We start from the raw sequence: 26,783 nt of genomic DNA, 5'->3' as shown, positions 1-26,783 counted from the left end.
ATGGCGCCGCCTCCCGCCGCGGGGCGGTGCCGGGGAGGGGGCGGTGCGGCGGGGGGGGCGGCGGCTGCCGGGAACCGCCGTGCGGGAAACCCGGCTGAGTTCCGGGCAGCGCCGTGACGTCACCGCGCGGCTCAGGCCGCGGCCACCGCCTCTTAAAGGGGCCGCGCCCGCGGGGGGAGCGCGCTCCGTGCTCCGCAGCGCCCCCGCGCGGGGCGCCCCTCGATCCCCGCCAGGAACAGCCGCACGCTCGTGGTTTAGAAAAGAGACTTTATTAGCTGCGCTGCCCGCCGGGCCGCGGCACGGGCCGGGGGCTCCTGCCCTCGGGGAGGCACCTCCCGGGCACCCACACGGGTCCCGGGACGGAGCCGGGGCCGGGGACAGGCTGGATGCTCTAGACAGTAAGAAAGAAAATATTTCTTAGAGAAAAAGCACGTTTATATATCGGGTTATGTGAGCAGGGGCAGCCCTCCCAGCTGCGGGGGCGGGAAAGCAGCTGCTGAGCCCGGCAAGAGACGGGGGCGAGCAGGATCGGGCCCCCCTCGCTGCCCCACCGGGATCTGCCTCCCCGGGGCACCCCACATCCCCCCGCCCCACCGGGTAGGGCTCGGGGAGGAGCTGCGGGAAACGGGGAGGAAAGCGCAGGGCGCGGGGACGGGCCTGACCGCGGCAGGACCCGGGGCAGGCGGTGTCCGGGGCTGCAGCGGCGTCACGGCGGAGCCGCACGTGGCATCAGCGCATCCCGCGGGGCCGCGCGGGCCGGCGGCTCTGGAGAGAGGCTGTTGGAGGCACCGGGATCTATCCCAGCCCTCAGGAGGGAAGAGGGGGGCAGGCCTGCCGGGGTGCCCGGCGGCTGGCTCGGCTTCACTCGTGCTCTGCCCCCAGCAGGACCCGCTCAGCTCTTCCCTCCCGCACGCCGGGCTGTGACGGTCCCTCCGGTCCCTGGGAACGGCCCCGTGAGTCTTCCTGCCCCCAGGAGCCGCGGGGGTGCTCGGCAGCTGCCTTGACACCAGGTCTCTGCCCTCGGAGGACACTTGACACACTTGAGCTTCCCAGGTCCACTCCCTCAGGTCTGGCACTCTCCAGCTGGGCCGGGTCCCCCACACTCAAAGCCTGTCTCCAGGTCTGGAGCTGGAAGGCTCCCACGCAGCCTGCAGCAGGAATGGTCTCCAAGGGTGATTAACAGTGTAAGAAAAACAGTCCCGTGTTCCTAACGTTTCTGTGTGCTAAAACTAACATATAAAATACACCTTGTCCAAGCAGGCAGGGGGTTGGCGTTGGCTCTGCAGGGCAGTAAAGATGCATTGTGTGCATTCCCCTGGGGCACGGGGCAGAGAGAGATGCGCAGGTGAAGGGTGATGTGCTCAGCCTCCCCGGCAGCCCGTGGCGCTGCAGCCCGTCCTACTCGCTGTCACTCTTGTCCACCAGCACCGCGTCCGACTCCTCCGTGATCTCCAGCAGCGTGTGCATCTCGGGGCTCTCCCCACGCATCAGATCCGAGTTTTCTCCCTCCTCTCCACCAACCTCCACCAGCTCCGTGGCTTTCACTTCCACCTCACCCTCTCTTATTTTCTTGACATGGAAAGTGAAGGGTGGCACCTTGTAGACGGCTGTCTTGGACCTGGCATAGATGGTGTGGTCAGGGGTGAAAGACTTCCTCAGCTTGTCCCGAGAGGTCTTCATCTTCTCTCTCCTTTCATTAGTCACAATCTTGGTGCCCAGCTTGTTCATCCTCTTCTCCAGGTTGTGGCGGGTCTTCTCCAAGTTGTGGCGGGTCTTCTCCAGATTTTCCTTGGTCTTCAGTTTAGTCTTCTCCATCTTCTCCTTTGAGAATGCCTTCTTAAAGTCATCCACTCTTTTCATGCCACTCCTTTTGATGCGCTCTGCCCGTGACTCTTCAATAATCTCTTCAATCTCCACCTCTTCATCTGAGGAGAGCTGGATGTGGTCCTCCTCTGCATGGTCCTCACCCACAGGCACCTCCTCACCCTCACCTTCCTTCTCTAGCTTTTCACCCTCCTTCAGAGACTTGCTGATGCTCAGTTTAGACGGGAGCTTCACTTCATCCTGCAAGACAGAGAGAGGAGCCAGTGAGACACAGACAGCAGCCTGGGGGCAGCCCACCCACCCAGCAGGAGCACAGACTGATTCATCACATCCATGACTAAATCCAGCCAGGCGACTCAGGTCGGGGCTCATCCTCCCTTGGGGCACCTGACACCTCCCTGTACCCAGCAACTTAGGGCTCCGCTGGATTTAAGCTCGGGTGTGCCAGCTCTGCTCCCTCTGGGCTGGCTCCAAACCCGGCCGTGACCCAGCCATGCAGGAGGAGGCAGGCCAGCATGGAAACAGCACCCCGGGCTGCATCAGGCTTTCCCAAGGCCTGTGGGATGCAGATGTGGGGCTGGGACATTTCTTGGGGTGGAGCAGACGGCCCCATCTTCCCCATTTCTGCCCTGGGAAGTTTTCTGAGCCTGTATCTGAAGGCAGCCCCGGCCCACGCAGCCGGTGCAAGGTTACACTGCCCCTCCCGGGGACAGGGCTGAATTCATTCAGCTTCTCCATTCTCCCGGGTCAGCCAAGTTCCTGATCCCAGTGGCAGAGGACAAGCATGTGCCCAGGAGAGGGACACAGGTCTGGAGTGGGATTGGTTTTCATCTGAGCAGCACATAGCGTGCGTCCCGGCTGCAATGAATCACGGAGCTGTTCGCAGGACAGGCTGGAAATAGCCCCTCACTGCGCTCAGTGTCACAGCTGCAGGCTGGGGCCACGGTGCTGAAATTCACTGCCCGAGGGGTTTTAATCTATGGATCTGGGTGGGAAACGCGTGGAGCTGCTGAGATGAGTGCTGACAGAAAGCCAGCAGCAGCCGAAAGGCAGCGTGTGGAACAGGCGTGTGGGGAGCGCAGCTGCTGGACTGAGGTTTGGCTGCAGGACCAGCCCAGCAGGAGCAGGGCCCAGTGAGGCCAAGGGGCAGACCCTGGGCAGCCCTGGCCAGTACTGGAGACACATGGCAAATGCCAGCAATGATTTGCTCGCTGCTGGGAGCAGAGCTGCCCCATGTCCAGGCAGGTGAATTTGCTGTGGGACCCCCGAGCCAGGCTGCAGGTTCCACGTCACGCTGGCACTGCAGCAGCCATGAGCTAAGGAGCACAGAGCTCAGGGCCCAAATACCTTCTGGACATTAAGGTGAAGTGGCCAACGTCTGTTTTCTCCACTGGATTAGCCACTTCAGGAGAAAACAATGCACATGCTCTCCAGAGGGTCAGGTCTGTTCAGAACAAATCCACATCACTGGGAAGGTGGATCCTGTTCCCCACAAAAACACCTGCTGGAGCAATCCCAGAGGCTCCCGGGGACCCTGCCCTGCCGAGCTGAGAACATCAGGAACTCCAGCCGCTTCCTTCCCTCAGTCAACACAATGAGCCAGAACAAAGGCATCCCCCTCTCCTCTGGCACCACTGATTCTGGACACTGGCCACATCCTGCAGCCTCAGATCCTTATCAGCCCCTTGTTTGCTCCAGAACATGTGTGTGCAGAGAGAAACACCACCTAAAAAACTTCATCTCTGCCACATAAACAACCGCCTGTCCTTGTGCTACACCAGCAAATCCACCTTCTGATGGAGTTTTCGGATGTAGCTGCATGGGACGGACCAGCAACACCCCCAGGAGACCTTGGCAGCATCCTGCAACTCTCCTCACAGTGGAGACACGGCCAGCAACAGGTCCTGGCACCCAGGACAGCTGGAGCAGCCCAACCCCTCCAGGATGGAGGTCTCTGAGATCTCGGGCACCTCACTCTGGCTGCTCCATCCCCACTCCCACGCCGCGTGCTCTGCTGCCCCGTGCACCGTCCCCACCCCCTCAGGGACTTGGCTCAAGCCTCTCCCGGGAGGCTCCTCATTGCTCTAACACAGAGGTAAAGAGGGAGCACAGCTATTCCCATAAGGAAGGATGCCTACAATCCCAACCTCCCCCCTCAAGATGTTTCCAAGAGTGTTTCTCCAGCTGTGCTTGGGAAATCTGTGCAGTCTTCACCCGCCCCTCTCCCTCGGGGCCGGGGTGACCGGGTGACAGAGCTGTCACCAGCCCAGGGACCCCAGATAGTGCGTCTCCCTCTCCTATGCCTGGTATAATCCCTGCATTTTTTTCCCCTGACTCCCCTTCACTCTGCTTATTGGGGCTGATAACCAGCAGGGGGGCAGTTGGGGCTCCCAGCGCTGTGCACAGGGCACTTCCCTGACTCTGAGCCCACCTGCACCCGGGCACATTCCTGCTGGTTGAGCAGCTCTGGCCGCTGCCCAGGACAGCTGGTGTGAGAACCACCAGCAGCTCTGGCATGTCTTCATGGGGATGGGCACGTTGCTGCTCAGCATCCTGCGCCTGCAGCTCCCACCCGCCCCAGGCACTGCCCTGAGGGTCTCCTCCTCCCCCCAGGTGGTGTTTCTCCTGCGGGAAGGGGAAAGGGAAGGGGAGCTGCTGCTCTGGGCAGAGCGTGTCCTGCAGAGACAGCCCATCACCCTGCGGGGGAGGACAATGGGACCTCGCTGGAACAATCAGGAATCATCCCGGGCCTAGGAGTGGCTGCCACACAAATTCCCACTCTGGGCAAGGCACTGTGATCCCTGCACTTTATTTCACTCATGACTCATCCAGATGAGCCACATTTTTAACACCAAGCATTCCAACTACTCTATTTTTACTGGGAAAACACTGACCCTTGCAGTGGGCGAGCCCAAAATCCTGGATCTTGGCATCCCTGCCTGTTGGGGTGTTCAAACCCTGGCTCCCAGGCAGCAGATGCAAACCAGTTCTGTTCTCTGAGACAGTTTGGCTCCAGCTGGCACAAAGACAGCGAGTAAACAAGATTTCTCAGAGGATTTTTCTACCAGCAGCAGAACACCCCTGCCCTGCTCTGTGCACAGAGCAGATACACCCCGAGCGGCACCTGCGACTGCTGGGGCTGAGCCCCCTCCCCTCTCATGTGCTTCACAGAAAGGTTCAGCTCTGATCCAAATTATTTTTTTCTTTTACCCATCTGCAACATATCACCCTCCCCAGGAAAGCAGTTTATTTTGGGAAGCTGCCTCCCACTGGCAGAGCCAACAGGACTGGCAGCCTGAGGGCCTGCAGACCTTGTGGGCAACCGAGCCCAGCATGGAGGGCAGTGGGCTGCAGCTGAGGGGTACTGGGCTGCTCTGCACCCCCCCCTGCTCCAAACAGTTCTGAGCTGTGGGCAGGCTGGCCTCTGTCTTGCTCCACTAAGTGGACTTTTTATCTGAGGTTGTTTTCCAGCCCGAGTTCTCTTGCCATGACTCACCAGGCAGCCCCGATGGTCCCTATGTGCCGCCCAGTTGCTACAACACATGTAAACACTTCCCCTGTGGTATAAAAGGCCAACGAGACACAGAGCTGAGCTGCATTCCCAGCCTCACAGAGCTCTTCAGGCACTGCAGAACCACCAGTCACTCTGGGGAATGTTCCCAAAATGCAAGAAGGGCTCCTGGATTGCTCTTGAAGAGGCTCTTATCGTCAGCATATAAAAAACACAGTCCCGAAACTCCCAGCCACTCCAATCTCCAGCCTGAAGGTTTAATGTTTAATGGGGGGATTGTCACATGCATGCTCATCACACCTGCAATTAATTTCATTCAGTTATTTTTGCACAATTGCAACAGCTCCAACAGTGGAGTTTGGTTTACGTGCAGCTGTAACATGCAGAACACGACCAGCTCTCACCCCCGGGCTGTGACCACCGCTGTGGGGGAAGCTGGAGCTCACTGTGCCACCCCCTGGGCAGATCTGGCCCTCTGGCCTGGGGGGAGGTAGAGGGAGGATTAGAAGCATCTGGGCAGAAGACAGGTCAGATCGAGCCCTGCCAGGGAAGAAAGGGGTGAACTCCCATTGCTACCATAACTGTTCTGCCAGTCCTTGGAGGATGTTTTTCTGTGCTGACCTTCCCTCAGTGTCACGGGAAGGATTCCATGATCCCTGAGGAACAGGTCACACAGTTACTGCTCTCTGCCTGCCTTTTATCCTTTTAAAACAACTTCAAATCATTTCACAAACACTTAAAAACTAAATCTTACAAGAAGCCTGAGGGACAAGTATTGCCAGGTCTGTATTTCAGAGGGAGGAGCCGAGGCTCAGGGAGCAGGTGGGATCTGCTCAGTCCCAGCAGAACCAACTGCTCCTGGCTGCTGGCCCTTCCTGCAAGCCACGCAGCAGTTCCTCCCTCCCAGATGGAAGAGGCAGCACATGACAAGTCCTGTAATGCCCGAGAGAAAAACACAGCCACAGCCCCTCACCCTCCACTGTAACTGGGGCAGCCACATGCAGCAAGCAGATTAGTCAGCAAGATTGACAGAGCAGCCTTGCAGGTCCGAAGGCCTGCAGCAGCCACAGGCAGGCAGAGGAAAAGGCTCTGGAAACAGCAGCTTTCAGAGCTTCAGAGGAAGTTCAGAGCGATCTTCAGGGGTTACTGCTGCTGAAGCCCTAAGCTGCTGCCTCCTCCCGTGTCTTCTGCTGGTCTGGCCGTGGCACTTTCCGCAGCGTGGGCAGAGAGAACCGCTCCTGCAGGGGCTCAGAGGGCAGTCCCTGGCGAAGACTCAAAGCTCACTCTCTGGGTCTTCTCGGGCTAAGATGAGGAAAACTGCATTTCAATGGCCATCGGAAAGGAATCAGAATGGAAACACTTACCTGTCCCCACTGGAAACCTGATCAGGAACATCACCAGCAGAGGAACCCAGAGTAGCAAGAGAACAGGCGGAGAGAAAAGGCCCAAGGGGATGGTTAGTAAAGGGAGAAGCCAGGTAGCAAAATTTGACAGAAAAGACAGTAGAAAAGATCTATCAGAAAGAAGAGTGTCCTCTAATTTCCGGCAGGTCCTGGGAGATGCAGAGTCCCCTCTGTGGTTTCAGGCCCCTTTACACTGGACACAGCCACAGGGACATTCTGCTCTTTTCCCAGAGCTGCTCACAGAGTGATTTGCTGTCAGCTGCTCTGGAGATATCTCCAGTTTCTGAGGTGTAGCTGAAAGCAGAGTTTGCTCATATGTGTAAGATTACAAAAAGGTAGTGATTTTAAAACCGTATTTTTATTGCTTTACATTACACAAGCTGCAGAGTTGGAAACAGCTGGGTGTGATTCCAGAACTCCCTCCTCTGGCTCTGTCCTGAACCCAGGCTGGGCAGCACCCAGCACAGACTCCATGCCCAGTGATGCAGCAAACATGCCCAGTGCAAGATCGAATCCTCTCTTCGGCTAAACAGCCCCTCAGGACAGGGGGTGGCTACTCAGCACCCCTACCAGCAGCTGGAGTATAAAACTAACCCCTCCATATTCCACAGGCATGGTCTTGACTCTTATATTCCAAAGGCTGCACCAATTTTATCTCCAATAGGGCCAAGAGGTCCATGAAGAGTGGCCTTGAGTCCCTGAAGAGAAGACTACTGAATCCTGCAGTAGGAATTCACCAAAGAACTCAGCTGAGAGAAAGAAAAATATCTAAAATATGCGGGGGAAAGGCAAAATAGGTTGGGATTAGCTAAGTGTTAAAGGGGTAAGCTAGTTTGTTCTCAAGTATTATCTCCCTGACTAGCAGAATTCGTTTTCTCCTCTGGAATTGTGTGTATTGTGCAATCTTCTTGGCACATTTTTCTACTAGGTCAGTTACTCTGTGTCCTGGAAGCTGTGTCCTAAAAGGTTGTATCTTCCTCGTTAGCTGGTGAGAATGAGCAGCATGGTGCTGGCACTGGAGCTGGTTCAAACCTACCGGGGAAAGGCAAGGGAGGAATAGGAGGGGAGGAGGCTGTTTGGGAAACTGCTTCTGCCTAAGGCTGAGTCAGAAGAGAGGCAGGGCTGTAGGAAACAGAGAAGTAAATAGATTGAAGAGTGAAAAGGCTGGGTTTTTTTCTCCTTTGACAGCAGAAAAAAAGTTTTGATCCTATTATCAGTCTGTTTGTGGAACTGGCTTTACTCTCAGAACTGCTCCTCCCGGATAAACCTGTCTCAACTGATTAGTAACTCCAGAGCTATTTCTGAGCAGCGATGGGGTTTGCAGCCCAGATGATGTGCAGATAAATCTCTGCAGACACTGATATATGTAGTTATAGCCTAAACATCCTGAGGCTTTTTATTCTAAATATTTGATTTTCCCTCTCTGACACTAAGCATCTTTGTTTCTGGTCTTCGTCTTGCAGCCGAACAGTGGACCCACAAACCTACCCATCAAATTCCCACCTGGGGAATGCTGGAGTCATGGGACTGTGTCTTTCCAGAGAGGCAGGGCCTGAGCACTAGCTTCTTGAATTCTCCAGCTTCTAATCCCAGACCTGCAAACGTGCCCTTGGAGAGTCTTTCCTGCTGCGTGTCCATGAGGGCTTAATTTACTTCTGCTGAGGCTCGTATCGAGCTCATGGGTGGGAACATGAGCGTGGATCTCACTGGAAGAACACTCCAAACACTCCAGCCACAGCCGAGTGAGCGTGCCTGGCAAATCCTGCTTCTCATTGTACTTCTGTGGGCAGTGGCCCCACTGCCATCACACAGACATTGTGGCAGATGCTTAGTTTCACTGCTGATAGGCACAAGAGAGGCCTGAGAGACAAATATGTGATCAGAAGGAATACAACCTTTGATTTTATCTTCCTGAGACATGACTCGTCCCCTCTAACCTCATCCCAACTGGCTGAGCAGCCTCTGGCCCTTTCCTCTGAGACAATTTATTGCTGCATGGCTCAGTGTGTAACTACAACACTGAAAGGATTTCAGCAAAACACACAGTCCTGGTACAAACTGCTTATAAATAATACCTGAGCAATGAAATATTAATGGAGTTGATTCCAGGCTGCAATAGAGAAATCCAGGCTCCAGAGCTGTATTTTGGTAGAAAGACTGATAATCAGCACTAAGAAAAATACTTGGAAATAAGAGCTATTAACATCCTGAATTTCTTTAAAGCTCAGTCTCCTGTGAATTATTGTCTTGAGACTCTTACAATTCAGTAACGTGCAGAGAATATGAAGGCTACAAAGGGAGCTGCTTTTCCATGGGTTCACACCAAAATGAAACTAGCCTTTTCTTTTGAAGTGCTATCAGAAAATAAATATGAGAACCATTGGCTGGTGCAATGCAAATCTCTGCAGTGAAACACTGGGAAAAACTGGTGGTGCAGACAGTGCTGCTGCAGCCCCAGAGGGACTCCAGTGCAGAGTGCTCCCAACACACAGAGCCAACTGCTCTTGTAAGATAGTGCCCATGCTCATCCCCAGTTCTGTCACTCCAATTTTATTTGACATTTCTGTTTATTTTTTAATGCCTGTAGTCAGGCAGACTCTGCTGAATCCAAGGGATGTGACACACAGGCTGCTCTCTGGGGCTGCAGATCCTGCTGGCTCTTATGAACACTCTGCTGTCATTGGACTTATCAAGGTTTTGTTTCAGAATGAATAATTTTAAACAAAACCATAGCTCAGGGCAGCTGACATGTTGTTCAGGAGGTGGAGAGAGGCTGCAGCCTGGGACCATGGGTGGGGTGGCTGTGGTACATGGGTTTGTGCACCCTGTGCTCCTGCCCCAGGCTCCCCACCAGACCCTCGAACTCACGTCCTTCTCCACCTTCTCCTTCGAGAAGCACAGACCTAAAAGCGAGGCAGTTCGGGTTTGGCCTCCAAATTTGTCATTTTAACATGTGGGTTTGAAATTCATCCCTCATCCCCACCACCCACAATGCTGTTATCCCATCCCTATAAGGCCCACTGGAGGCACAAAAGCCAAGCTGTGCTATTTATAGCTCCTCATCCAGCCCTACCTACCCTGCACATTGTGCCGCTGACGTCCATCTTCTGCCCTGCTGCCCTAACTGTCTGGCCCTTGCCAGAGATAATCCCTCTCTCTCAAGGCTCTGAGCAGCCTGGAGAGCAGAGAGGCTGTGTGGGAACCCCCAAACCTGGCTAGGTGGGGAGCAGCCCCTCCACACCCCTTCCACAAAGGCCGCTCTCTTCCCAACGATCCACAGCAGCCATCATGGGCCAGGCTGCCCTCCAGCTCTGCGCCCACGACAGCCTCAAAATAAAGGACCAGCCCACTTTAGAAATTCAATCCTGTGTCTGTGCTGTGTGCTGCAAGCATTCGGATGTCTGGCTGTAAGAACATCAGGCCTTTGAACAAGTTTAGTTGTTGAAAAATGTTTGGAGGAAAAACACCCTGCTCACGCAGGCACCGACACGTGCTGCTCCCCAGACGAAGGTGACAGGGTGCCTGGACCTGGAGCAGCAGCTTCTGCAAGGGACACAGCTGCAGTAACCAGCCCCAGAGTCTTGTATCCCAAACTCAGGAGATTTGGGATAAAGTCACTTATATATATGAAGTCACACAAACGTAAGTTTGTTCTTATGAGCAACTATTCTGTGCAAACCTGCCAGTGCCCCAGTTTCCCTGAGGGCAGGAGCTGGGGCCAGCGGCACACGGGGTGCCCTGAGGAGCTGGATCTCCTCAGCTGCTGACAGGGCACGTTGTCCTTGGACATCAGAGGGTTTGGGAAGGCAGGTCCTGTCCACAGGCAAAGTAGGGATCTTGTGCTTACGGAGCAGCCTGTCAAAAGACTTGTCACCTCTGCTTTTGGTCGGCTGGTTTTCAAAACAAGATGATGTGGTACCTTGGAGGGCTTTGGTTCTTCCAAATTTTGTTCTCAAGAATCGATCTCATTCCCTGTGTTAAGTTGGTACAGATTTCTTCCTTGGTAAACATCAGAGCAGCTCCTGGCAAAGCCAGGGAAAGGAACACGGGTCTGCAGGTGACTGTGAGGAACAGCCCATGGACAGTTTGCCTTGTGCCCCACCCTCAGCCAGCCCGAGGCAACCGACCCTCAGCTCTGCAGGTGAGCTCCAGGCTCATCTCCACAAATTGAACTTCCCCTGAATAACATTTTCATTTTCTCCTAATCCAGCAGCTAGCAAAACATGACTCCCACATGTACTTCGACCCCTTCTCCCACGGTGCCAAAAGGTCTTATTTGCTCTCCTGAAATAGTACCTCCCTGAGTGCCAGGGACGTGGGATCCTGCGCCGAGAGAACGACCAGACACACCTGTAACCAGGGGAGAGGGATTTACCTGCACCTCCCTTATCTCCTCATACTCCAGGATCATGCAGTATCAGATCTCTACAGACTACGACTGCTTTACTCAGATATCCTGCTTGAAAATACCCCCCACTGGTTTTATGCAATATTTTATGTCCTTAAGATGAGTTTATCTCTTGTTCTCTAAAAGAAAACACTAATAACTCTTTGCATGTTTAGCCATAGCAACTGAAAACATGACTGCACAGGGGAGTTAACCACAGATTTCCACAGGCAGCCTGAGTTAGAAAGTAGTAATAATCTTGTTCACCACCACAGAATTAATTACATTATCAATAAAGTATCTAACATAAACTTTGGTGGCTCTTGAGAAGCAAAATACTGAATTAGAAAAGAGTTATTTTGTAATTTATTTTTTTCTTTTAACTATATACAGAGTTAGGAAAACACAGAATTTTCCTCATTTAAACTCCCAGGGTAAAACCCATTTTAAAATGTTGGATTTACAAACTCATTGTAATTATTTTTTTAAATTTAATCATTATTATTAATACTGAAACACAGAAGGATATTAATAATCAGATAATCCAGCAGGAATCAACAAGGATTCTTGCAACAAACAGTGTTGCTCAATACCAGGAAAGCAGCTGAACGTTGCCCTCGGTTTGATAAATGCCTTTACAATCTACACACAAAAATGTAATTGTTTCTGCAGTTATTCTTTAAATGTGTTTGCATTATGAGTTTTGCATAATCCCAGAAAAATTACCACTCGTGTCACTGATGTGCCTAGAATTACTGTGACAACATATTCACATGAATAAGTTGGGACACAAAACTGCAACCTGGTGTTTCTGCAGCTCCTCTGTGCAATTCCCAGAGCCAGCCCGTGTTGGGAATGTCTTGGGAATTACACCCCCCTCGTTACAGCAAGACACAGACTCTGAAAGTCCTGTCCCTCCCCAGCAAAAAGAGTGGAATAAAACCTCTGAAAGCCAAAAGCAAAACTTCTGGGATCCCTCAAAACGTTTAACTTCTCCAGAGCAAAAGGTCTCCACCAACAAGGGGGTGTCCTGCACAGGACAGGTTGATTTCCTCTCACCAAACCCTGTAACTCAGGTTTCTGTACAATTAAAATTATACAAAGACGTTTTTATGCAGTACAACCTACAGAATAATGCAACTATCAAGCAAACCTAATTTCTAGATGAGAAATAAAAATTAATGTAGCTCTGAGACAGACTCTAGGTTGATATAATTCGGAAACATTCCCTGCTGACCAAAAACCAACATTTCCATCATATGCAGGAAAGAGCAGTCATAGCATTGCAGAGGACTGCAAAAATATCCTCCCTTCTTCCAGGGGATTCCCCATGGTCCCTGCCTGGCCTTGGAATTCTCTTGTCTTTGCCACAGGAATGCAGCACAAAGCCACCATCAATAAAAGCATTTGTTGCTCAGGCACAGTAATACTATTAATGCCTAATTTTTTCTAGCATTCAAACAGCAAAAGCCCATCATGGATTTTATTTTCAGTTCAAGTGCCACAGCAAGAGGTAACCAAGGGCTTCTTCTCCAAGGAAGACCTTCACCTGCCACAATCCTGCCCTCCTGCTGCTCCAGCTCAGTTCCCCCCAGGGCTGGATCCCACTCCAGGCTCTGCTCCTGCTCCCTGCAGCAGCGCCACAATTTCCACCAGGGCACAAACAGCTCCATTTCACACTGAGCAAACCTGGAGGATTTTTCACATGTGCTCTTTGGCTTCACAGTCAAATCAGACTAAATTCTATGCTGGGAAATTGTTCTGAATTAGAAATAATTCATCTTTTTTTCCTAATATCTTCACGATTCACAAAATCCTTGCCATAGCCCCTTGTCACCCTGTCCTGTCCTCATTACATCAGCAAGAGCATTGTCCCAGATTTCCTTTAGAAGCAGGATTGCTTTTTCATATTCTGAGAGAAACTCCACTCAATATTCCCAAGCAGCAGCTAACCAAAATGACCAGCTCACAAATGACAACCTGCCAATGTTTCGGATGCTTGTAAAGGACCCAGAAGCTCGTCAGCTTCCAACCTATTTCCATAACCCACTCGGAATGTTACGTTTCAACAATTCCCTTCACTCTGCTCATCTTGCTGTGTTTGTTGGTTCTGCACTACATTTAGAGTTCTATTTTATTTTTCTGTGGGTAGATCCACCCTCCCCCAAAAGCCTGATATAAAGAGCTTGTAATAAAGCTATACATAACGGGTTAGTTGGCCTCTATGCTCTGAACAGGCTCGAGAATTTCAGCCTTTCAGGCACGATAAAGCTACAAATGCTTAAGCTCTGAATCAGGGCGTTACACAGGCCCCTGTACGTGCTGAATTCCTGAGCCTATTATGACCAGATCTCCCTTCAAATCCTGTAGTAAGAAGCATTTTCCTTTTTTTTTTTTTTCTGTTTTTTTGTTGGGGTTTTTTTTCCTCTCTCTTCCTGTGATCAGCACTGGATGCTTCTCTATTTGTCCCTGGCTCTGTCTATTATTAACCCAGAGGCTTCTAACTGAATCATTAACTATTTCATTCACTTTTCTTTTGTGGCCCCATGTAAGAGTTTTCTCTGCTCAGGAAGACTAACTCCAGGCAGGAATACACAGAAACATATTCCTCTCTTTCATCTTGTTTAATATCAAAGGAAAACTCCAAGGCTTAGTGCAGGGGTTGAACATCAAGCAAACCAAAGCTGTTCTTGAAACCAGACAACCAGAAGATTCAAGACTTGCAGGTTGCAGAAAACAGAACACAGAAACTGGTAGAAGCACAAGGGAAAGGCAGCCCCAGCAACAAGAAGCCTGAGGAGCTGTTCTGTGTTCCCCCAGTGCCTGTCCCAGCCAGTGGGATTAACCCCCACGCTGGGGTTACCAACCCCTGTAGTGACCAGACACAGGCTACAGATCTGAGACTCTCCACGCAGCAACACACGTTGCCTCTGGGTGGGAAAGACGCTGGCGGCAGATTCACAGCACCTCCCCAGCCCCACTGCCTGCTCCTTATTTTTGCAGCTAAGCAGCAAAACTGAGTTGTTTTGATACTTCTGGCCCATTGTAGTGAGTGCTTAGGGCCATCCTCATGGTCTTTCTTAAAATCCCTGTTAATTTGGCAACTCTATCAGGCATTTTTTTAGAAGACACGGAGCACGTTACATGATGAACGAGGGAGCTACTTGGGACCCACTGGACAGGCAGGGGAGCTGGGGCAGCAAGGCAGCCGGCGGGAGCCTCAGCAAAGGAACACACCCCCAGCGGGACACGAGGCAGCCATGAAATGGCTCCTTACCTGGTAGATCATGACTTTGAAGTTCCTGCGTTTCAGCAGCTCAGCCTCATTGGCCTCCAGCTTCTTGATCTGCCCCGCTTGCTTCTCCAGGTTCTGCCGCACGGTCTTCACGTTGACGCTCACCTTGCGCACCTTCTCCAGCATCTTGTTGACGGTGTTGCTGGTGGTGGTGTGTGCCTTGGTCAGCTTGGTTAACTCCCCCTGGATGCTGGTCACTGCGCTGTCCATCTCTTGCTGTCTCTCCTCCAGCTGTGTTTGGGTCAGCTGGATCTGATCCACTGCTCCAATGATCTTGTCCAAAAGGGTCAGCACCATCACACCGTTGATCTGGTCAGATTTGATGGGTTCCTCAGGTGCTTGCTCCTCAGAGGCCTCGGAAGCAGTTGGTGGTTCAATGATTTGCAAAGTAGTATCCTCCATGATGGCTCGGGAGTCCTGGCTGGCAGAGCCCGGAGACGCCGTCACTACAGGGAGAGAGAGGAGGGAAAACTGAACCCGCGCCTCAGCTCAGCTCCGCGCTGGGAGACACGCCAGAAATGGAGAGCACAGTGTGTGGATGTCTGAGCTGCTATTCAAATGGCACAGCCCTGCAAAGCCGACCAGGGAAACTGCCCTGCAAAACTTTCCAGGCTTGCAGGTCATTGGCTGACTCCACCTCAGCTGTATAAGAGGAGCCCGCTGCCAAATGCCTGATGACCCACCCTTGCTGAAATGATTAAAATAGTTGGAGGGGAGGCGATGGCTTTGCATGCAAACACAGGCACAGCTCAGCCAGGAATGCAAAGCTCTGAGCCTGCAACCGCCTCTTCTTCACCATAACTCCAAGGGCTCTGTAAGCAATGAGAGGAAAAAACAAAAACCTTGAGTGAATGGCTCGGGAAGCTGCTGGAGAGAGAGCGATCCCATCTGGGCACAGCTGCACACATCAAAGGACAGCCAGCTCCAACAACTGCACACGTTAAAGCTCAGCTGGAGAAGTCAGATCTTGGCAGCTGTTTTCCAGGACACCAGAGCCTGGTTCTCAGTTCTTTAAGGAAAGGCTACATTTGGAATTGTGGTGTTATGGCACAAAACTCCTGGCCCACGGAAACCCACCCCCCTTGTGTGTGAATGAGCACGACAGACCCACCCATGACGCACTCACTGTGCACCAGGGCTGTGCAGACCAAACAGAAAGAGCAGAACTGACTCCTGAAGTGCAGCAGCTTTCAGCCCCAGCTCGCAGCTCTGCAACCCCCCCCCCCCACCCAGTCCCTGCACTCCTGCAGGTGGGATGATGTGCTGCAGCACATGCCCTGCAAAGATGTACCTGCAAGCACTGGCCAAGCCCACGTGCCACACGGGGCTCCATCAGTAACAAAAACACTGATTGTACCAGAATTCTGCAGAGTACATACTGCTTTGGAAAACACGGGGAAGAAATAATCCTGATCTTGCCGACTTCTAACACCAGTACTGACACACAGCAATTCAGCCTCACGCAGCGCTGGCAGGATTGTGGAGCCACCACCAGCTCAAGTGCCTGAGAGGACACTCGGGAGGTGCCACCACCTGAGTCTAAACCAACCCCACGGGACCGAGCACAGGACCATGAAGAAGGGAAACCCGGATCTTGAAAGTGACCCGGGTGAGGCCCTGGCCACGGCCACTGGTGCCGGCTGAGGCCAGGGAACCCGGCCCTGCCCCGGAGGCCCCGCTGGGGGCGGCAGGCCCGGCGGGGGCGGCTGCGGCTCCTCTCCCGCCCCGCGCTCGGCAGCGAACAGCTCGGGCTGCGGGCTCCCGCTCCCCGGCGGGAGCGCCACCGGCCTCCGCGGAGCTCCGGGGCAGCCCCGGGGCGGCAGGGGCCCCGCTCCGGCTGCCGCGCCCCGCGCGCTCCTCGCGCCGCTCGAGGCCCGTCCCCGCGTTGCGGCCGGTCCCGCGGGGGCGGCCCCAGCCCCGCGGCTGCTCCGGGCGCGGCTCTGGCGGCGGCTCCGGGGCAGCCCGCGCCCTCCGTGACGTCACGGCGCGCGGCACGACTATGCGGTGACGTCAGGGGCGCGGTATGACGTCATAATCTGCAGGCACCGCCCCCGCCCCTTCCGGCGCGGCCGGCGCCAGGAGACGCCCCTGCGTGACTCCGCCCCGCGCTGACGTCACGGACGGGAGCCGCGGGGGGTCAGTCGGAGGCGGCGGCGGCGGCTTCGCGGGGCTGCGGCAGGTGACGCGGCGGGGCCGGGAGTCACGGCGCTCCCGGGGCACGCGGGGCTCACCGGGCACACCGGGATCACCCGGCTCACCGGGCTCCCGGGGCACGCGGGGCTCCCGGGGCCGCCCGGTCGGTCCCTGGAGCCGGGGCTGTGCGGGGCGAGAGGCGGGGAGGGCCCGGCCGCGCCGCCCGCGCTCACGGCCCTTCTCCGTAGGGCCGCCATGGGGGAGCTGTTCCGCAGCGAGGAGATGACCCTGGCCCAGCTCTTCCTGCAGTCCGAGGCCGCGTACTGCTGCGTCAGCGAGCTGGGCGAGCTGGGCAAGGTCCAGTTCCGCGACGTGAGTACCGGGCCCTCCCGCCCCGCCGCGCTCCTGCCGGGGCCGCCCTGACCCAGCGTCTCTCTCCCGCAGCTGAACCCGGACGTGAACGTTTTCCAGCGCAAGTTCGTCAATGAGGTCAGGAGGTGTGAGGAGATGGACCGAAAGCTGAGTACGTGTCCGGGGATGGAGGCTCCAGCGCTGCAGCTTCTGCAGCACAAACCGGCTCCAGCCGACCCTGCAGGGCTGCTGAGCAAGTGCGGACCCTGCAGGGCTGCTGAGCAAGTGCTGACCCCGGGCTGCAGGTGCCTTTCCCTGCCTGCCTGGCAGCCAGGCTGCTGCAGGGATGTGCGTCCTGCCCGAGAGAGAATTGTAACCAAATAAAATCTTGGAACAGGAGGTGAAGGACTTCCCAGCTGCTGATGGGGCTGGGGGAGGTTATGGAGACAGTTGACATGGAGCCAGTTAACATTAACAGTGCTGTCTCTGCAGGGTTTGTTGAGAAGGAGATCAAAAAAGCAAATATTCCTATCACAGACACTGGTGAAAACCCAGAGGTGCCTTTTCCACGTGACATGATTGACTTGGAGGTAATTATGTGTGTTAAGACTCAATAGCATCTGACTTTGGGTGGAAACGGGAAATTAGCTCCACTGGTAGATATCCATAGAGTTTAGTGGCAAAGGTACAACAGCCATTGCCCTTGGGTGTCACTGGGCACCCCCAGCTCCACCAGCCCTTGTCAGATGGATTTTGATTCACAAGCATCAATGCAAATACAGTCAGACATGGGAGCACTTGGATTTCATCCATTTAAATGAGCCAAAACCTGCTGGAACCACATAGTGTGCAGTGGGTCTGTGTTAGTGTTCCCAAAGGGGTTTCATGATTTGAAGAGCTTTGTGTAGACCCAGTCTACAAAGGACTGGCAGAGGATGAAAAGTTCCAGGTTGCCTGGAAGGAATGTCACAGATCTGGGTCCGTGAGCCCTGGCAGCTGTTATAATTACATGCAAATCATGGGGATGAGAAGCATCTCTCCTCCTCTCGTGTTTTGATAGACCTGCCAGCACTTACGGAATTGCTCTAAGTCCTTTTTCCTTCTTTTCCTATCTTGCAGGCAAACTTTGAGAAAATTGAAAATGAGTTGAAAGAAATCAACACAAACCAGGAAGCTCTGAAGAGGAATTTCTTGGAGCTGACAGAACTAAAATTCATACTGCGTAAAACTCAGCAGTTTTTTGATGAGGTCAGAATACCAGGGTGGGTTTGACACTTGGGGAGCTGGTTCTTCTCCCACAAATTGCCATTTTAATTCTCAAATATATTTTCAGTTGCTGTTTCAGACAGCAGGGTCATTTTTATGCTTTGTTTAAGAAAGCTTCTCAAATTATTTTCCATTTTTCATGCAGTACACATAGCTACCCATGATCTACCTCCTATGATGTTACTTTGGTTTCTGTTTTAGTTAAGCAATGGTTTGTCTAAAAATTGTGTACAGTAATTAATATGCTGGTAGTTTTTAAAGTGCATCAACCAAAAATTGGGTGCTGCAGGGAGCACTTCATTGAGGGGGGAAGAGGGTCTTTGATGCCTGTGCTGATAAACAATCACTGATCCCAGTCAGTGGGATTGCAATCAAGCTTAATTTTAGTCTTTTAAAATGTTATATGGAGGTTACTTGTTAGGGTCATGATGCAAAGTCTGCTGAAGTAGTATTATTTATATTTTTATTTTATTTGAGCCTTTGATCAAACCCTGGAGTTTTCAGCAGTGAGTTCTGCAGCAAAGCTGCCATTTAAAGTCTTCAGCATATTGTCAGATACAGCTGGGCCAGAGCTGCTCTGATGTCATGGGTGATGCAGACATAGAGCCTGCACAGGAGAAGACCTCCTCCTTTTTTTTAAAGGTGAAGTGTCTCAAGGTCTACAGAGTTTTATGAAAGAGCTCCTGTGTGTTAGGAGAGCTGAGGACATGTTTTTGCTGAGGACACGTCCTGTTTCCTCTAATCCAAGGGTTTGATCAAAGGGTGCATTAGAAGGGCTGCTGGCCCTTGCAGGGGCTGTGCTCAGGTCGAGCTGGGCTCCTACAGCTCCAGGCCCTTGACCTTAGCGATTTGGTTTTGGTTTTCTGGCACAGGCTGCAGCCTGATCAGGCACTGGTGCTGTTCCCATGCCAACACCAGTCTTAGTCGCTGCTGATACAGATAGTGCTGCCAGTGGGATCAGCTGATCAGCCCTGGGGTTGGGTTCAGGACAAAAAACGTTGTCTTCAAGTGTTGAATGTTCACTGCAAGTGCTTCCTTGGCCAAACCTGGTGATCTGTTACTTGGTGCCACTGCCTGCTGAGAGCTGCCTCCTGCTTTGCCTCTAGCACGGTGTGGTTGTACTAAATACAAAGATCAAAATCAATTTCTGCTGAAGCAATCTGTCAGATCACCCAGAAAAGGGAACTGGAGTCAGACTGAAAGAGACTGTCCACGGGAAGTTTGGATTCCTTCCTGTGCCTGTTTGGTGACTGCTTTCTGTAGCAACGAAACAAAACATGACCAAGATGTGCTGCTGAAGAGCTGGTGTGTGAGGGTCGGTAACAGACGTGTTAAAGGTGTCAGAGTGTGTCAGCTCACACTGCCAGGAGCAGCAGCTGGGCAGGGACCTCTGAGCCCCATTGAGCCTCAGTGTCCCCAGGCAGGGGACACTTCAGCCCATGTTGTTATGTGCACAGACCTTCAACACTTGACGACTTCAATAACTGCTGATTAAGATTGTGTTATTCACAGTACTGAGTTGCACAAGAAATGGCTCTACCCAGGGGACCTCACACTGGCACTTGCTCTGCTGCTCCGGGGGAGGGAGGATGGCAAAACCTTCTCACTTGTTCTTGTGACTGTTGCAGTCAAGGAGCCATTTCTTGTTTCAACACACCATGTTGATTATGCTCCTTTTCTCAGTCTTCTTGTCTTTGCTTATGGAGAGCAGTATGAGCTGGAGAGATTTCTCTGAAAGTTTTGCCTAGAGTGTGAGCGTGAAAGAAGACTGGAAAAGTAATGGTTAATGGCATGCAGTCCCCTGTCTGTCTTTCCTCTAACTCTTCTCACCATCTGCTTTTTTTCTGTTTGTTTTGCCTCTGTCATTCCTGTCTGGGCACTGGGTTAATAAGTTAGATGGTGAAATTAATCCTGTTTAGTTCTTGTGAAACTTGATTTTTTGCTTTTTTTCGTGGTCTGGAAGGGGCTTGAATTGTATGGCTGGTGTGCAGCACTCCACAGCAGGGCTGGAATCCAGAGGAGGGAGAACAAACCTTTTTATTAGGGCTTAAGATTAAAGGTGCTGATCTGAGTGAACAATAAGCAGTTAAAAAATGTTTAATAGTGAAAGGTCTGCATTCTAATTAATGATGTGAAAGGCTTGAGATTTTCCAATCCTGACCAACCTGAGGTAGTAAAAAATTCTTCACAGTAGCTCAGATATTCCACTCACTGCTGGTGAGAACTTGCTCAAAGTACATTTCCTAGTGTTTTTTTCCTGCATTGTAGCTGGATGACTCTTTCATTTCCACATAGTCTCTCAGGTTTTCGTTTGTTAGATCCTCTAACACTGCTTCAGTTGTCCCTCCAGAACAAGGGCTGATGTTGCTCTGTTTCCTTTCTAGCAAGGGTGTGATCATCAGATCCAAGTAATTGAAAGATTAATTTAAAGAACATGAGGTTTTGTTATGCAAATCATCCTTGTGTAAGAATGTTCTTCTTTAGTAAAACTAGTTAAATCCAAATTTATTCAAAGCTGATTTATTTTATAATTTCAACCCCTCTATGCGGGACTTTGTTTTATACAGTGTCCTGAATAAGCTGCACACCCCTAAAAGGCCAGAGGTGACATTAAACATTAATAGGAATCCCTCTCTCAAGTGATGTGGGTCCAAAGTTTTCACCTGTGCCATCATTCTTTTTTTATGTTTCACATGCTAAAAATGTGGTGCACCTCACAGAATTTCTCACAGACAGTATTTTGATTATTGATAAATACAATACAAGCAACTTAAAATTATAACTTACTGTTTTTCAACATTCTGAAATCAGGACATCAAACAATCATTGGTGTGTTTGGTCTGTGTGGTTTGGGGTACCAAACTCTCTTGGTTTGGTTCTGTTCTTTATGAAACAAAGCTTTCATTCAGTTTTTGATGTTGCAACAAGTTGCCTTAAAGTTGAAAGGATCAGGAATTCCTCATCTTGCCTTTCCAAACTGAACAAAGGGAAAGGGCTCCCTGGGTTTTGTAACATCTGTGAGCAAGTGTGTGTGCAGGCAGTTGAGCTGCCGTTGGTGCCAGCCTCACAAAAGCTTTTCCTGTCCGTGGTAAATATGTTTATTTGACGTGCAAATGAAACGTGAGTTTCTCACTGCCATGGTGGTGCAGCTGTTGCATAAGTAAAGGAGCCGTGGCTGAGCCATTAAACCTGCTCTGCTTTTGCAAGGCTGAGCTCTGTGTGTGCATGTTCCCTGTTCCAGGGCCAGACTCTGCCCCCCAGGCTGTGTGAGCAGGTTCCCTGGGCAGCTCTGTGGGAAGAGCTGCTGCTGCCACGGGGAGTAGAGTCAGGCCCTGGGTTTGTGCTCAGGAGCTGCATTTTTCACCATTTCATTATATAAGCTGCAGAGGTAGAAACAATTGTGACATGAGATTGAGCCAAGTACAAGGAGAGGGCACAAGGGGATGTGATTTGAACATCCCTCCTGCCTTGAGCTGCTGACACTTACAAGCTGTATTCCCAAGAATTTTAGCCTGCCAATCAGTTGCAGTGAAAGGCAATATAAATTCCCATCCTGTTGTAGTGCCTGGCTGGCCAAAAAACAAGCCACGTTGTCAGCCATGCATTTTATGTGCCTGGCAACAAGAAGCGTAGTGAATAAGGATAAGTATCTTGAATAATTAATAGCTTAATCAGTAAGGGCTTGGTTTTAAGCTGCAGGTATTGTGTGTGGAGGCAGAACTTTGTCAAGACAGTTAAGAAATTACCAGCTAGTGCTTCCAGGTTTTGTTGCTGGCTCTGACCAGTGTCTACACTGACATGAGCAGTGCCATGGAGTCACTGAGGGAGGGTTTTCCTGTGCTTTGGAGCAGGGCAGGTCTCCCATAGCTGTAGGGTTCCAGCTGTGGAACTGAGTGCAGTTCAGCTGCCTGGGGAGAACACCTGGGTATGGTCCTTCCTCTGGCATAGAATGAGGCTCCAGGCTGCTCCACATGCAGGTGCCTTTCCCAACACCCCCTGGAAGTGCCCTTGGCACCTTTCACAAGCAGAAAAGACACAAGTTGTGCAAGAGTCATTATGTAAATCAATTTGACACTTTCAGAGGGGAAGAAACCTTAAAACAAAGAACTGTAGCTGAACCTGGAGAGGAAGGAAGGATGTTAGCAAGCAGAGGTGATAAAATCCCTGGCCCTGGGGGACGGCAGGAGAAACATGCAGCCCTCAGCCCCAGAGCACTGAACATGCAGTCACAGCACAGTTCCTTCTGCTTCAGCCCCAGCTTCTGTCTGGTGCCCCCATCCATCCCTACCTCAGCCACACCAGCCCTAGGGGTTTGCAAGGCCCCTCTAACCCCCCTGAGAGCTGAGTTCAGCCCAGACCCTCTGCACTGCTGGGCTGCAGGTCACTGGATGGGGCTCAAACACCTGTTAAGGTTTTGAAACACAGAATAAGTCCCTAATTCCCTTAAAATCCCTCTCCAGCAAGCAGAGAGAGATAGGCATCCCTAGGAGCAGCTGGAGACATCATTGCTTGCCCCCTCCTTGCCCTTCTTTTCCCTCTTCACCCCTCATTGATCTTTCCTGACCTTCTTTGACTTTCTTCAACTTCCCTTCCCATCTTTGCCCTTCCTTTCCCCTCCTTCCCTCCTCCTTTCCCTTCCTTTCCCTTAGACATTAGGAGGAAATTCTTCCCTGTGAGGGAGGTGAGACCCTGGCCCAGGCTGCCCAGGGAAGTGGCTGCCCCATCCCTGGCAGTGTTGAAGGGCAGGTTGGATGGGGCTTGGAGCAACCTGGGCTGGTGGGAGGTGTCCCTGCCTATGCAGAGGGGTTGGATCTGGATGATCCTTAAGGTCCCTTCCAACCTAAACCATTCCATGATTCTACGATAAGAGGGAAGCAGCATCTCCCTTCATGTCTTTCTCCATGTCAGATCTAGGGAAAGATCAGAGCAGGGTGTGTCACTGGTTTGTGCCTGTAAGAAGTGATTCTTGGGAACATCACTTGTATTTAAAACTTGGTAATTTATTTTTTTAAATTATTCTGCCTTTCTTCAGACTTACATATCCCACAGCCCCTTTGTTCTGTTGCAGCAATCTTCAGACCTTTCTTGTATGGAAGCTTTGCTGAGCCATTCCACTTTTCCTCTTGTTTTTCTCCTTCCTTGTGTGATTCTTGCTGTCTTTCCTATCATCTAGTTCCTCTTCCTGCTGTTTTATGTTCATTCTCTTTCTTTTTTCTTTTTTTCTTTCTCCTTTTTTTGTTTCTCCAAACTGTCTCCTGGTTCCTCATTCCCTGCATGCCACTAACTAGTTTCATTAGATATTAATTGATTTGTGAATTCAGGCTGAATTGCATCATCAGCAGATGGCGGATCCAGACCTGTTGGAGGAATCCTCTTCACTCCTGGAACCAAGTGAGATGGGAAGAGGAGCCCCACTGCGCCTCGGGTAAGGGCAGGCTGTGCTTCCTCCTGGCTGGACTTGGGGGCATCCTCCTGTGGCATCTGCAGGGACTGGAGCCCCGTTGTGGAACTTCCAGACTGACACATCAAGCAGATGAAGGCTGCCCTGAAACAAGCCCGTGCTCTCTGGTTTCATCCCATGTACACTGACTTCCCAGTGTACATTTGGGGCTTTGTACGTTCCTTGTCAGTCCGTTCTGGTGGCTTTTCCAGGCATTCTGAGCTTTGTTGAAAAATCAGCATAGTTCTGTACCCCCTTCACTGGCAGCTCCAGGCTGTCCCTGTAGGTGTATCATTCCTCACCTGGACACAGCGTCTGAACCAGGGAAGTTTCCTGAGGCACGTGCCTGGGTCTGATCCTCACCGTGTAGCACACCAGGAACCCATAGAAACTGCATGTCTAAATCCACTTGTTTCTCCTTTAACTAGTGATGTATTTATTTTTCAACAGTTTCCTTCTGTTCAGAGGCCTCTGCTGCAGGGCAGGTGCTCTGGTTCTGTTCTTATCTCTGGTTTTAGAGAACCCTCCATTTTGCCTAAAGAACTAGTTCCCAAGTGAGATTTTTGTGGCTTCCAACCTGATGCTAACTGCAGCAGCCACAGGGGTTCTGGGTGAGGGGCTGCTGGAGGTGCAGAGCTGACCCTGGGGCTCCCCGTGGCAGGTTTGTGGCCGGTGTGATCAACCGGGAGCGGATCCCGACCTTCGAGCGGCTGCTCTGGCGCGTCTGCCGAGGGAACGTCTTCCTGCGCCAGGCGGAGATCGAGAACCCCTTGGAGGACCCTGTGACGGTAAAAGGGGCTGTTGTTCACAGCAGCAAAGGTCTCAGATGTGTGAAAGGGATTTCTTACAGGTCTGAGCCTTTATCCCCCTGTGAGCTCTGTGCAGCTGAGTGTCCCTCCGCAGCACCCACCTGCAGCCTCGGGGGTCTGGCAACAAATGGCTTCCCGTTTTCTTAAAACAAAAATAGCAGGTGGATGAGGAATGCTCTGGAAAGGGGGGAAACAACTCAAAATTTGGATTGCAGCAGGGCAGAGTTGCTTCCCTGGCACAAGCCACAAGTGCAGCTCCTGCCTGCAGTTCTGAATAAAGTGATCCTCCTGGGAAGAGGCTCCTTTGGACTTAGCAGCGTAGCAGCTGTACCTCCTTCACTCTGAACTTGAACCTTTCAGTTTTCTTAATTTGCTAACCAGTAATTTGAATTTGTCCTCTTTGCTCAAATCAAGGGACAGTGCCCAGACTTTGGGAACTCTTAACCAGTAGAAAGAGAGGCTGCATGAGGGCTGCTCTGGAGCAAAGGCAGAAGATCTGAGGCTCAGCAGCTGCCACCATGTTCCTCACACAAGGCTGACGTGTTCTCTTGTCTCTGTGGTAGTTGAATTATCTGCCTACCAGGACAGACTTTGTTCTTACTGTGCAGCACTTCCTTAAATTGAGGTTACACCTAATGTAATTATTCTTGAAACATTATGTTAAAATTTCCTAAGTAGGGTAGAACAATAACTTGTCAACAAATGCAGGAAAGGGGACCCAGCCACCAAGATGAAAACATCTGTACAAAGAATGTGCTGTTGGCCTCTCTGGGGAGTCAGAATAGTTAAACTCTGCTTCATCCTATTTTCATTCACTCTTTAGCTTTTTGCTTGATTCTGTAGGTGAGCTGACTGCAGTAAGTGCTGATAAATATTTAGTAGCATCTGTCCTTTTGGAAATCTTCCCAGGTTTTCCCATTTCTTTTACTATATGTAGATAATAGATAATCCAGAATGTTTTGCTTCAGTAAACACAGGTACAGGAGCTGGGTGTGCAGACAGGAGCTCTGTCTGGACAGAGTCAGAGGAAGGAAGAGTAGGACTGTTGTATTTTGCTATAATGCTAATTTCTGTCAATAGCTGAGCTTACTACAGTGCATTCTTTCTTCTGTTCTAGGGGGATTATGTGCACAAGTCTGTGTTTATCATCTTCTTCCAAGGTGACCAGTTGAAGAACAGAGTCAAGAAGATCTGTGAGGGGTATGAAAGTCTTGCAGCTGGGCAGCTCTGGGAAATGGGAGACACTGCACAAGGGCTGTAGGGGTACATGTTTTGACAGCAAGTAAAATGCATCATAAGTAGCTGAAACTTACTATGCAGTCAAACTAGGAGCTCCCCAGGCCTGTAATGCCCAAAGTAGATGAGTACTTTGCTAAAGAGTGCCTAAAACCAAGGGAGTTCCAGTGTTGAACTCTTGGACAGACCTCGTGGAATGTCAGCAGGTGATATCCTCACAGGAGGGACCAGCAGGGGCTGCCTCCAGCAGCAGCTGCACTGGCATGATAGCAGCACCCTGACCTGGGTGGCTCATCAACTTTGTGACAGAGCCTTCAAAACACTGTCAGTGCAGGGAACAGAGGGTTTTCTCCCTGTTCCATTTTCTTAAGCATTCATCTTCTGTTCTGGCCTCAAGCAAGCTTCTGTACCCATTTAATGTAAGGACTGACACTCTGCTTGGCAGTCTTTGCTAATCAGAATCTTCTCTTAATGCACTTCTTGCTTTATTTGTGCTCAGCTATCTGTTTCCCTGACTGGTTTGTCTTCATGCTGTCTGTGTTACTAAGGTGCTTGCATGTCTTTCAGATTCCGTGCCTCCCTCTACCCATGCCCAGAAACACCACAGGAGCGGAAGGAAATGGCTTCTGGTGTCAATACCAGAATTGATGATCTTCAGATGGTAAAATAACTGGGGACGATGCCCCCTTTTTATTTGATAATGCAGTTGAAAATATCAATGGATCCTGTCAAAACAGGAGATTTTTTTTTCCTATTAGATGACCACATTTTCAGCTGCAGGTAGTTTGAGACCAGCAGCTCAGCAGTGCAGGAAAGGTGTTTGGAGACTGTGCTCAGTGGTTTTCCTTGTCAGGGTTTAGGATGGTGGGGTGGTGTGATCTTTCTGGAGGGCTGAGCAGTTAAATGCATACATGTCAGTACAGCATCAAGAGAGAAGTGCATGCAGGAGCAGAGAGGAATATGCACATACAAGGAGATACCATGTTTTCTGCCCCTGAAAGCTTGCTTGTATTCATCTGCAAGAACTTTGAAAACCTTTAAGCTTATTTCGAAGTTGAGATAACTATGCTAGCTTTAACTTAACTATTCTTTTTTCTGCCTATCTACATATTTTCATGTTGTGCTGTC

The 26,783-nt window shown here is 51.3% G+C and overlaps 2 protein-coding genes across 10 annotated transcripts in view; one reads left to right on the top strand and one right to left on the bottom strand.

Moving 5' to 3' along the window:
* Positions 1-253: 253 nt before the first annotated feature.
* Positions 254-16,090, bottom strand: CAVIN1 (caveolae associated protein 1). Of its 3 annotated transcripts, none has more exons than XM_051640553.1 (3): positions 15,800-16,090; positions 14,403-14,866; positions 254-2,064 (listed from the first exon to the last, which is right to left on the bottom strand). In XM_051640553.1, coding segments are annotated over exons 1-3 (1,131 nt in total). In that variant the 5' UTR covers positions 15,801-16,090; the 3' UTR covers positions 254-1,398. The 3 variants fall into 3 exon arrangements, with proteins under 3 accessions (XP_051496513.1, XP_051496512.1, XP_051496514.1); XM_051640552.1 differs by lacking the exon at positions 15,800-16,090 and adding an exon at positions 15,263-15,621; XM_051640554.1 differs by lacking the exons at positions 254-2,064; positions 15,800-16,090 and adding exons at positions 5,509-6,637; positions 15,263-15,621.
* A 434-nt stretch (positions 16,091-16,524) lies between these two features.
* ATP6V0A1 (ATPase H+ transporting V0 subunit a1) overlaps positions 16,525-26,783 on the top strand; it is a 28,731-nt gene continuing 18,472 nt past the window's right edge. For 4 of the 7 annotated variants that reach the window (XM_051640549.1, XM_051640548.1, XM_051640546.1 and 1 more), the window contains exons 1-9: positions 16,525-16,599; positions 16,802-16,925; positions 16,998-17,076; positions 17,397-17,494; positions 18,024-18,152; positions 23,492-23,595; positions 24,272-24,398; positions 25,537-25,619; positions 26,223-26,316. In XM_051640549.1, coding sequence (XP_051496509.1) covers positions 16,809-16,925; positions 16,998-17,076; positions 17,397-17,494; positions 18,024-18,152; positions 23,492-23,595; positions 24,272-24,398; positions 25,537-25,619; positions 26,223-26,316 — 831 coding nt within the window. In that variant the 5' untranslated portion in view covers positions 16,525-16,599; positions 16,802-16,808. The remainder of the gene's footprint in view (positions 16,600-16,801; positions 16,926-16,997; positions 17,077-17,396; positions 17,495-18,023; positions 18,153-23,491; positions 23,596-24,271; positions 24,399-25,536; positions 25,620-26,222; positions 26,317-26,783) is intronic. The other 3 variants (XM_051640551.1, XM_051640550.1, XM_051640547.1) reach the window with 1 other exon arrangement.

The sequence above is a fragment of the Apus apus genome, chromosome 25, assembly GCF_020740795.1.
Source record: "Apus apus isolate bApuApu2 chromosome 25, bApuApu2.pri.cur, whole genome shotgun sequence".
Classification (NCBI taxonomy): Eukaryota; Metazoa; Chordata; class Aves; order Apodiformes; family Apodidae; genus Apus; species Apus apus.
The sequence above is the reverse complement of the archived record's forward strand: the minus strand, read 5'-3'. Positions and strand labels throughout refer to the sequence as shown.